Below are 11,306 nucleotides of genomic sequence, written 5' to 3' on the forward strand. Positions count from 1 at the left end.
GGTTGAAAGAGGGTTTGCTCCTGTTGTTGTAGTTAAACTAACCAGTTTATTAAAGATAGACACTAGTGCCCTGCTTTTATGAACATAATAATGAAGGATAATGAGCTTTAGTTCTACACTTTAGTATGTCAGGTGTCTAAAACATATCTAATATATTGTCTTGATTGGAGAATAGGTTAGTTGAATATCAGTACTGTTAAAGATACAGTCGTCCTTTCTATGCAGTGGATAACTTGACACTGTTTGATGTGTCACAGAAATGGAGTTCACAGCAAAATAAAATAGATATATACACATATATGTATATATAATCTTTGTCTTTATTAAATTGTGAGGACACAACAAAGTTACAGGTTATGTACGAACGAACAGCAGAACCAGTCAATTTATGTTAAACCAACAGTTAGAGTGGTGAATGCAAATGTATTAAATTCAAATAATTTCTGAAAATCTGTGTCTGTGATTTAGAAATGGTCTCCAGGCTTAAACATGTCGTCCTCAGCGAAGAGCTTCTGTACCAGGCTTTCTCCTGCAGCGGGTGGGGAACACTCTGCTGAGGCGATGTCTGGGAAGGCTTGGAAGCCCAGGATGCCGGGTTCAGACACTCCTGGAATCTCAGGATCAGGCTTGAGCATCAGAACGACGGGCTCAGGGGGCACTTCTGGGAAGATAGGCGAGGTCACGGGTTGGCCTAGAGCTTCAATCATCTTCACCATGCCCTCTGGCTGTTCGTGATATGAGGTTTCATGCTCATGTGTGTGGTGATGGTGGTGATGCTCGTGCTCGTGCAGGTGAGCGTGCTTGTGGTCGTGGTCCAGAGCAATCTCGTGGTCGTGCTCATGAGTGTGCATGCCCTCAGGATGATTGTAATTATGGTGATGATTGGGAGAGTCACCACTGTGGTCGTAAGCCTGGGCGTGATAAGCATGCACGTGATCATGGGTTCCATCGATCCCGTGGTCATGAGAGTGGTCGTGGGCGTGCCTGTAGGCACTGCCTGGTTTATGATCGTGTGAATGGTGATGATTGCTACCCAGAGGGTAAGGTTCCTCATGATGAGTGTGGTCCTTGGTATGGTCATGAATGTGGTCGTGTGGGCCTGGCCGCCTGAATCCGAATCTGCGTCGATGTGAACACGATTTGTTCTGTCCACTGCCATGGTCATTTGAGTGTGTCTTGTTTCTGTGGTGTCCGTGTCCTCTGTCGTTGCCATGGTCGTTGCCATGGTCGTTGCCATGACCATGTCCTTTGTCGTTGCCATGGTCGTTGCCATGACCGTGTCCTTTGTCGTTGCCATGGTCGTTGCCATGGTCGTTGCCATGATTGTGTCCTTTGTCGTTGCCACAGTCGTTGCCATGGTCGTTGCCATGGTCGTTGCCATGACCGTGTCCTTTGTCGTTGCCATGGTCGTTGCCATGGCCGTGTCCTTTGTCGTTGCCATGGTCGTTGCCATGGTCGTTGCCATGGCCGTGTCCTTTGTCGTTGCCATGGTCGTTGCCATGGTCGTTGCCATGGTGGTGGCCATGGTCGTTGCCATGGCTGTGTCCTTTGTCGTTGCCACCTGGGGGATGTATGTGTGAGTCATTGTGGCTGTGGCCAGTTGCATCACCCAGCAGGTGTAGTGCCTTCTCTCTCTCAGAAGCCTGGGGAACACACACACACACACACACACACACACACACACACACACACACACACACACACACACACACACACATACACACACATATAATAATCAGTGTATTTTATGGTAAATGAAACCAAGAAGGACCTGTTGAATGTGTGGTAATAGAAACAATGTTTGGTGAGGCTTACCTCAGGCTCATAAATCTCACACTCTACGGTGATAACTGGACCGGTTGGAGAGTTGTACTGAGATGCCTTACAGAAGCCCAAGTGCTAAAGACAGAGGAGCAAAAGAAACAAGTCATAGAAAAATGGAATATTAACGGCTTTAGCTTTACCTGAATTTTAAACAGAATCTTTAAGTAATTCTCTAATAAATGGGTTGACTGATCATCACACTCTAAAGGCTTGTCATGAGTTTAACAGAGGAAATTACAGGAGGTTTTTTTAGAGATTAATATTTAAAAAAATCTCCCAATGTATTATCCTGTTACACATGACAACTAGACTTTATTTTCTCTCAGCTGTTTCTGTGTGAGTATTCATAAGAAGCTTCAGTTGTGGTCGATCCATGCAATTAATCAACGTACCAAAGCTTTACTGAACACAAATGCTTACAACTGCAGGCCTTTTTTCAGAATGGATAACAAATGCAAGTAGTTAAACAGCCCGTCACTTTGATCATACAACAAAAGTAGTGAATTGTCCAGACTTACAGCGAAGCCACAAGTCATGAAGGGACACATGTCATTCGTCGCCCCCTCTTTGTTTTTGCCACAGACGGTCTCTTGGATGGAGTACTCCACATGGTAATACATGCCCATTGCCATCTTCACAAAAAACACAAACAAACAAAAACAAGTTTTATGATTTGAACAGATAATAACAAGAACAAATTTGTTGTGAGGATTTAGTCAGAAAACTTCTGTCCAATATGGAACTTAATTGCAATTCAACTGCAACATGATACAATACAGAATGTGAGGATACATGCCAATAAACAAACCAACAAAAACCTGATGATATTGGTATGTTTTATAGAAATGTTAGACACTTACACCGGCAGTAGCACGTTCGATGTGGAGCAGACCGAAGCGATTCTTGTTGTTACCGTCAGTGTTGAACTTCTCCAGTGAGAGAGACACGGTCTTCTGGACTTCCTCGTCGTCAAAGCTGATAAAAGTTGAGCAATCGGGACAAAGCTGTGTCACTCGGGCAGCAGGAACTAAATAAGACAAAAAGTGGTTGTTGAATATTCATGAATGTTCACGTCACAAGAATGTGCTGTAAAGCAGAAAGACTGAGTAAAGAAAGAAAAAACCTTTGTCCTTTTTGTTTGTTTCTAAATTCTATGGCAAATAAATACAAGAGACATGACTGGGATATATTGATGGGTTATTTTAGTGGAAGAAGATGGATAAAGTAAGTCTGATAAATGTCTAAAGAATACAAAAGTAAACACCAAGTAAATATCTATCTGACACACCACAGTTTTCCACAAAACACAAGCAATTTGTAATCAGAACAAAGGCTTAACAGAAAGAATCTATTAGTTCAGATTGTGACCTGTGAATGGTTAACAAACATTATCTGCAGCTCTCTGTAGTTGTGAGAGTAGTTCTGTTATTTCTCTTATTATATTAGGCCTTTTACATGTAAAAAGCACAAAGTTAAAACTGGAATCTTTATGCAACTAAATCAGTTTGAGTGAAACTGAAGATCAGATTTGAATTGTGTTTTATTTGTCATACCTGGTCTGATAAGACACCTGTATTTGTAGAGACGGTGCACTCTGTGCACCTTACTGACAAAGATGGCAGCTTTGCATTGTCCGTACACCTGCAAAGAAAATCCATTTAAAATTCTAACTTTGTCGACACACACAACCTCAAAAGTATTGCTGGCCATTTTCACACAGATATCAAGCCCGTTTGGTCCATAATCAAACTTCTTAGTGAGATTTATTAATGGCTGACACACAGATGTTTGCCCAGTACCATAACTAGTTATACTTCGACCTTAGGTTGCTCCACCTACTGAAGTTCACCTCATAAACACAAAAACAGTTCTTTTAAGGAAAACCAGGAACAACACTGGTGGGAATTCTACTGGAATTCCATTAGTCAAACTAAAACAAATGCACAATTTCAGTTTATCTATTTGTCTTTTAGCAATATTGACATTTTTGTGACATTTAGAATTATTATATATTCTTCTGTTTTGATGTATTGCTTAACATGTAACAAAAACTGGAAGCTCATTCCAGTGCATTTTGGCTTCAGTTGCCTTTTGGATTGTTGAAAATAGGCTCAGGGCTCCAGCTGGTACTCAAGCAGGGCCAACTGAGAGCCATTGCAGAAATAGATGATTGTTCTAAGAGTCGTGTTCTGCACCACCATCGCCTCAAACAAGCCAGTTTGGCTCTGTGTAAACCCTGCTGCTAGCTGAGAGGCCTAGTGGATCAACTACAGCCTCCCTTCTGCTTCTGTACCTACAAACATAACACAGATGTGTAACAAAGATGCTTCAGCATCATATTAGATGAGCAGAGTAAAAAAGGTGGATGTTCTGATGCTAAAAGTTTACTGTTACTTCTCCTGCTAAGGTGTCAGTTACTCGTGTCAGAACTACAGCGTATGATGATGATTAGGGTAACTAAAAGATTGGTTTAGTAAAATAAAACAAATGTACTTCTGTTCACATGTGAGATTGTTTAAATTGTGTTCTCACCGGCATCTGAGCAGTGGAACGAGCCTCACAGTCCTTCCAGTCCTTCCTGCTGACCACGCTGCAGTTCGTCTCTTCAACATCCAGAGTCAGATAGTACACCACGCCAGCCTCCTCCTGTTACACACACACACAGACACAGTGTGTGTGTGTGTGAATGTTTAATCCTCACCTTTCAACAACTGTAAACAGTCCAGTTTACAGCTCTCAAATCAACATTCAATCCGGAAAACGTAGGAATTTTTGCACGTGTCTAAATAGCAGATGCAGTCCTAAAATATTTCTATGATCAGGTACGGAAGTTTCCATGACAACCGCTTCTTGGTGTGGATCACCTCCACACAGCAGATGTGTTTTCTGCTACACAGCTGATAAACCATTAGAGACACTCACGGTGTCTACTGTTTGAAAAAGTAAACATGCTTTTCTTTTTAAACATTCTGTTACAGATTAGATTTAGAGATGACCTTTTCACTTGTCTAAAACCTGAGACCTGTATCTGTTAATAAACCACAACTTGTAGTGAAGTTCAAAGTATGGTACATACTGTAAATAAGGGGCCCCCTGAATATAATCACTGTAATAAAGACAGATGAAAAAATGTTTTACTTCAGTTCTGAATTGAAGGATATTTCTGCTGAATTAGACTTGGTTAAGTTTCAATTTCCCTGATAAAAAACTGTATTTAAAATGATACTGTTATTATTATTATTATTTTATCTTGACTGCATCTTCTATAAGCAACAACAAACTTTATGTTTTAGTTCAGGATCGTAACAAACAGTTGCATTGCTTTAACGGGAAGTTTTTCAATTTGAAGGAAAATGGACATTTACAGATGAAATGTATTATTCGACTTCGGGTGCTTTTGTATTTTCAGTTCTTTCCACCACCTTGAAATATTAAATGTCTGGGTCTTACATGTTTGGCCATGTGGACGTTGGACAGGCGGTGCAGGGTGAAGACGTAGCCCTTCTTCCGATCCAAGTTGATCTTGTTGAGAGCCAAGTGCGCGGCGCCCACTGCTGCGGGATCGTCACACGATCCTGCCTCCAGGCCATGGTCCACCGGAGCACTGTAGACGCACCCCAGCACCAGCAACAAGAGGACGCAGGCCTTCATCGTAATGGCCTGTCTTTGACTTTGTCTCTGTCAAACACACGGACTCTCGTTCTCTCACACACCGCCTGGTAAGAGAGATACCCAGACGGGGGATTGATGACCTTTTATATCCTGACTCTGACGCTTTGTGCACACTCACTATGACTTTCATACCCACTCACAAAACAACTGCCCCTCCTGTCATCTAAGACAAATATAACCCTCGACCCCTGCTCCATCCCTAAACAGATGGTCATGTCTAAGAATGTATCCTATCTATTTACCAACCAATCAGCTCTGGTACAGACTTGCACAATGACGTTTATCAGCCCTGCACTTCTACTCTCTTCTTTGGGATCAATTGAGACAATCACTGGGCAGCAAGTCACATGCTCTACTTTGCACTGAGTTTGGTTCAATCAAGGACAAGGTTTAGTACTAAAGTTCCAAACAACAGCAGTTACAAAAAACTTTAAAGCTTTAGTGACTACCTAAAAAAATAGATCATTAAAAGTGCATTGTGCAGCCAAAGCAGCCTGCTCGTGCTCACTCTTCATATCTAATATAAACACAAACATCCAAATATCAAACAATCAACTGAGTAAATCACATGCTATATTAATAAAGTTTGTTTGTGATCTTTGCATGGCACAGCAAAATGAATGCTCTAAAGGTAAGAGAGGTGGTGCTTCTGTGCAAAGAGCAAAAGTAAGGTAAAAATACTGCAAACACGTTTTGAATCATCCCTCATTTATTTATAATTTGCTTATGAAGTCCCTGACTTTGTTGTAATCTTTATTCTTTGCAAATTGCACCTTAACTACATGCTTTTTACAGCCACCAGCAAGAGTCTGGCATGATTCCTAATTTAAATTGGTTGCTTCCTGGTACAAACCCAATTTTAAAGCGTACACCTCAGATTTTCAGTACAATAAATTCAAACTTTTGTCTTGGTTTATAATAATTGCACTCTAGAAAATAATAATTAATAACAACCCAAAATTATAATACTTCTGACCATAACTGTACTTGCTGTTTGAGGGGTTAAAGTTCTTTTCTTTACCACCTCCTTCACCTTTTTTTAAAAGCTGTTTATTAGCTAGACAAAATTAAAACGCTTGAACAGAATTACATTCTGCTTCTTCACTTTCCTGTACTTTAATATTTCGTTTTTCTTAGACAGACACTGAGACTTTGGAGAATAAGTTGTTCCTTGCTGCTCCAGATGCAGCGTCTGTAAAGAAAACCTTTGACCTTTGTCCCGGAGTCAACAGTACATGGAACCACCTGCATGAAAATCAATTCTTGTGCAGCTGTTGCAACTTAGGCAAACTTACGTAAGATGAAATCTTTGGTCGTGACCGTGCATCTATACAAATCTGTAAACGGTTCAAAATTTATTGAAGCACTGATAGTGACCATGGGAGGAGGTCATGTTTGTCTCTGAAAGTGAATGACCGCCGTGCAAAAAGACAAAGGTTCTGGAAAGAAAAACGTCTCCCTCAGCATTTTGAGAAAATAAATCTTCAGAATGACAACGTGGGTACAAACTTTTAACAGCCTGTCTTTTTGTTGTTCATGAAACCATATTTTATTGTTTTATTTTACAACTTTTTTTATGATTTTGGCAAAAGTGCTACAGTGAATTCCTGAAATCCAAACTGGGAGGAATGTTGAGAAGTTACAGTTCTTTAACTTGGGCTCTGGACCTGGAAAATGGAACGTCACCATAAATAAAACATTTTCTGTTAAAACTTTCCAGGTGTTGGCTTCATGAAGTCTGGAACCAACGTACCGAAGAATGGATTTCCTTTTCCGTCCTGCCTTTCACTGCAGCTGTCAGCCGTGTTTGTTTGTTTGTGGTTTTTTTTTGTTCCTGCTAAAAGCAACTTAATCAGGCTACTAATCTGACCATTGTAGAATCTTCCACTTCACAAGCCTTCACTTTGCCTGCAGTGTTTGTGTCTTTCTGCACTGTGAGGCAACATTTTATCAGCCTTGATGCATTTCAACAGAAAGGGGATCTTTGTACACAACAGAATTTATCTGAGCACTTTGGTCACTTCATTGTTTTAATGAAGAATAAAATCAAATAAAACAGCTGCCTCGGTTTGTGAAAAGTTGAGTGGTGAAAGTGATTAAGTCAGATTCAGAGTTAGAAACACTGAATGTTCAAATTCTTTTTTCACTGAAAATAAAGTACATCATTGCAAATAATCTATTCTGCTGGTTGAGGCCTTTGCTACCTTCTAAGTTGTATTATAGTTGCATTTAAGTCTGTTGTATCATTTCATAGTGATGGTTTATGTTGTGCATTTACACACTATTCTTTTTGTCCACTTGCTTTTGCTAAATTGATTGAATTTTTTTTTGTTAAGCTTTTTGAATTAAATTCCAGCTGTGAAAATGTTCTACAAAGTACAAAAAGTCCAACATTTGTTTTGGACTTGTACAGAGTGCAGTGTGTGGATGTTTTTATTGCCCAAGAATGTCAGTGTTTTTCCCTGTGAATGTGTGTGTTTTTGTCTTTTACCAAATTGTCTCATCAAAGACTGGACATGTTTTAATCAAACTCTCAGAAAGCAAACATTAGCTGTACATCTACAGCTGATTAACTTTTGGGGTCAACCCAGTTCATGATGGCTGCCTCAGCTGATTGTCCTGAGAAAACTCTAAAATGGATATCAAACTGAATTTACCAATCAGTCACAAGACAAGACATTCTCTGAGTGACAGCTGATGATACTGCAGGAGATTGCACCTAATGCTAACGTCCAGGTTTGACCAAGGTTGTCATGTTTCCACATCAGATGGTCTTAGCCTAAAACTCTAGGAAGGCCTTTATTTTTAAAAGAAATCCTTAAATGTCCTCATCAGATATAACAATAAATGTAATCTCAGTGTTAAAAAAATAAACAAAAGGTGTCAGACTGATGCTGTAAGGTCTCTTTTCAATTTGCTAAAAGACTAAGATATACAACTGAAATGGATTCCATGAAGGAAAACATTCTGCCCTTATTTAAGGTTTTATATGTTAAACTCAAAGTATGTGTTAGAAAGGACTCTTAGCTCCTACCACACCAATTCTGAGCTCAATATCTGCATAAATGACTGAATTATAGCATGTTAGGAAACACACACACACACATTCACACAGACAATTACATGATCACCTGCCACCTGCCTTGGCTTTAAACTAAGAAAACAGAAAAAAAAAAACCATTTGATTGGTGAGTGCTTATGAAGTGCAGAATTTACATGTGCTAAATAAAAAATATGAATAAAGATAAGTACACAAAATAAGGTGAAAGTAAGTCAAACATTTTCTTTTCAGTTGCCATGAATTCTGCATATAAAACAGAAGGTGGCGCTGCAGACTCATTTTCTGTTTACAGTCAAAGATGAGTTAAATGTGATGTTTACAACGGATGCTAAAGACTGAGGAATCATCTTAGGTCTGCAATGAATAAATTCAGAAATAAACAACAGTTATTTCATCCAAAGAAACATATAAGTATAAGTAAAGCTGCTGTTCATTACCAGAATGCTTTTCAAACAAAGAAAGGTCTTTTCAGGAACAAAACACTTGTTTATGCAGACAAAGCTACACGATTCTCACCAAAAAGTGTCTGATTTGTTTGAGTTTGCATCCATCACCGTACAGAAAGTCAACACTCGAAGCTTTCCCAACAGAGGCAGCGTTCTTGGTCAGTGCTTTTATAAATAATGATTCATAAAAAAAGGAGCGTAAGCTGCACAGGAGAAAAATAATGAGCTCCGGAGGAGAAATAATGAGCTCAGGAGAAGACAAGGAACAACTGTGGCTCTTGGCACAAAAGTGTGACTTTGAAACAATTCATCTCATCTGAGTTTCAGGTCTCGCTTCTGTCATGGAGGGGAGGGGGTGGGCGGTGGGGGGGATATAAAGACCCCCCTCACAGCGCTTTAGATCAAAACAGTTTTCAGGCACACTTTGTACAGTTTATAACATTGTGCATTTGCTTTTCATTGTTCTATATTAAATTAAACAAATGCACATTACTGTACTCAACACAGATATTTTTAGGAAAAATGATTTGATTTTCTTTTTCCAGAGAAGTCCTTCTTCTGTTTCCTGTAATGACCTCTGCCACAATGTTTGCAGTATTGCTGATTGAGAGATGAAGCCATGCCACTCTGAGGGCGACAGCTACTCCTAGTTCCAATATAAAATCCTTTCTTTGCATCCAGATACTCAGACACAGGGCACAAATCTGAAATAACATCCAACAGCATTACACATTTCAAATGTCATCTGGGAAGCTTGATCTGGATTTCATTCTGTAGGAGGCAAGAAATCCAAAATTTACAGTTTGACTCATAAAGAATTGTGTTCAGTGACCTGAAGAACAAGGAGTCCTGCAGCAGTTGGTGTGTCTGCAGAGCTTTAATCAGCAGGAAGTCAATCATTCTGAGATCCTCAGAACTGATCCGGAACCAGCGTGGCCTGGATCTAACAGTGGTTTTCCAAACTCCAGCAAATACCTGCTGGTTTAACCAAATATTATTGTTTTAATCTCATTTACATGAAATCAATTCAAACAGAGTAACGATGTCCTCGTCTGGTGCAGGAGTTTTATGATGTCTAACAGCAAAACTGCTTGTTAGAAACTGTTTGATTTGTTGCACAACAGGCTCAGCTGCTCAGCTGACCATCTGTTGGTGAAATGAAATCTGTTAACCATTTAGATTTTATGGTGTGTTATCTTCTTAACTTCCTATGCATATTTTTGTAGAAACGATTGCTTTTCAGTTTTGTTTCTGTCATTTAGCTGATGTTGTTTACAAAAATGAATTAAAATTGTGGAAATCATACAACCAACAAGCACACCGAGGGCAGCTGGGGACAAGGTGGTTAAATATTTTACCCCCCCTTCCCAATAAAACCACCTCATGGGAGTGCTGTGGATTCAACCCTTAATCTTCCTGCTGGAAAACAACCACTCCAACCCTGTTTCACAGCAGCTTCTGAATAAAATCTGAATTTTTATTATGTTCAGTGATAAACAACACCATTCACCTCGGAACAACTGGAATCTCTGCTTGGCACATTAAGTTGTCATTGTCAACACAAAGTAGAGCAAAATGTATTAAAAACAATAAAAATTAAAACAAAGAAGAAAACCTTGTTTGAGTTGACCACCATAATTAGAAAACTGACTTTTGCAGACATGCAGTAAAGCTGTGATTGGTTCTAAAAAGCGTAATAAAACGAAGGCACTGAGTTGTATATCACATCAGTGCTGCTTCATGGTGTTCCTCTGGGATCGTGTGTTGGTCGGTTCTGAGTGCTGCATGTCGCTGAAACACCTTGGTTGTATAAAACATTAGGTCAGCGATGTGCTGTAACTTCAGCCATCATTAATGCAATATATTTGTCTTCCATACACGGGTGGAAATTTGCACCCCCCACCGGCCAAATGTGGGTAAATATTTGAAGTGTTGGGTGAATTTGATCAACACACACGCCACTGTGGCGGGTTGGCAATTAGAACAGAAAAGGTGTTATTTGTCCTCTTGACATATAGGGGGCAGCAATGTGTCGAGTTGCTGCTGTTACGTCGAGCCGCGTTCCCCCATCAGATACGGTTCCCCCTGCGTCTCCGTAAATAATGACTTATCTATTAACAGAATTGTTTAGAGGGGCAAATATTTCTCATAAAAAAACCAACAAAAAAACATTCTTTTAAAAATAAAATGTGCTAATAATATCATAATACAGAGGAATAAACACAAATAAGGAGTTGTTGGTAAATTATTTTTGTCCCATGTTTTAGAGGGGGAACCGATTATTTCAGACGGCTGAAATATTT

The 11,306-nt window shown here is 39.7% G+C and overlaps 1 protein-coding gene across 1 annotated transcript; it reads right to left on the reverse strand.

Annotated features, from left to right (window-relative positions):
- Window positions 1-298: 298 nt before the first annotated feature.
- On the reverse strand, window positions 299-5,560 carry fetub (fetuin B). The gene is made up of 7 exons (XM_017429119.3): window positions 5,275-5,560; window positions 4,357-4,470; window positions 3,378-3,465; window positions 2,685-2,851; window positions 2,343-2,456; window positions 1,816-1,899; window positions 299-1,643 (listed from the first exon to the last, which is right to left on the reverse strand). Exons 1-7 carry the CDS (start codon window positions 5,473-5,475, stop codon window positions 465-467), a joined length of 1,947 nt encoding a protein of 648 aa, XP_017284608.1. The 5' UTR covers window positions 5,476-5,560; the 3' UTR covers window positions 299-464.
- Between the last annotated feature and the right edge of the window lie 5,746 nt (window positions 5,561-11,306).

The sequence above is a fragment of the Kryptolebias marmoratus genome, linkage group LG24 (genome assembly GCF_001649575.2).
Source record: "Kryptolebias marmoratus isolate JLee-2015 linkage group LG24, ASM164957v2, whole genome shotgun sequence".
Classification (NCBI taxonomy): Eukaryota; Metazoa; Chordata; class Actinopteri; order Cyprinodontiformes; family Rivulidae; genus Kryptolebias; species Kryptolebias marmoratus.

What these genes read in the sequence shown, in the direction of transcription:
- fetub (XM_017429119.3), bottom strand. Translation starts at nt 5,475, where the DNA reads ATGAAGGCCTGCGTCCTCTTGTTGCTGGTGCTGGGGTGCGTCTACAGT. An exon ending in ACGTCCACATGGCCAAACAT is followed by an intron (nt 4,471 to 5,274) that starts GTAAGACCCAGA and finishes TGTGTGTAACAG; the next exon opens with GAGGAGGCTGGCGTGGTGTA. An exon ending in GTTCCACTGCTCAGATGCCG is followed by an intron (nt 3,466 to 4,356) that starts GTGAGAACACAA and finishes TTTTCTTTGCAG; the next exon opens with GTGTACGGACAATGCAAAGC.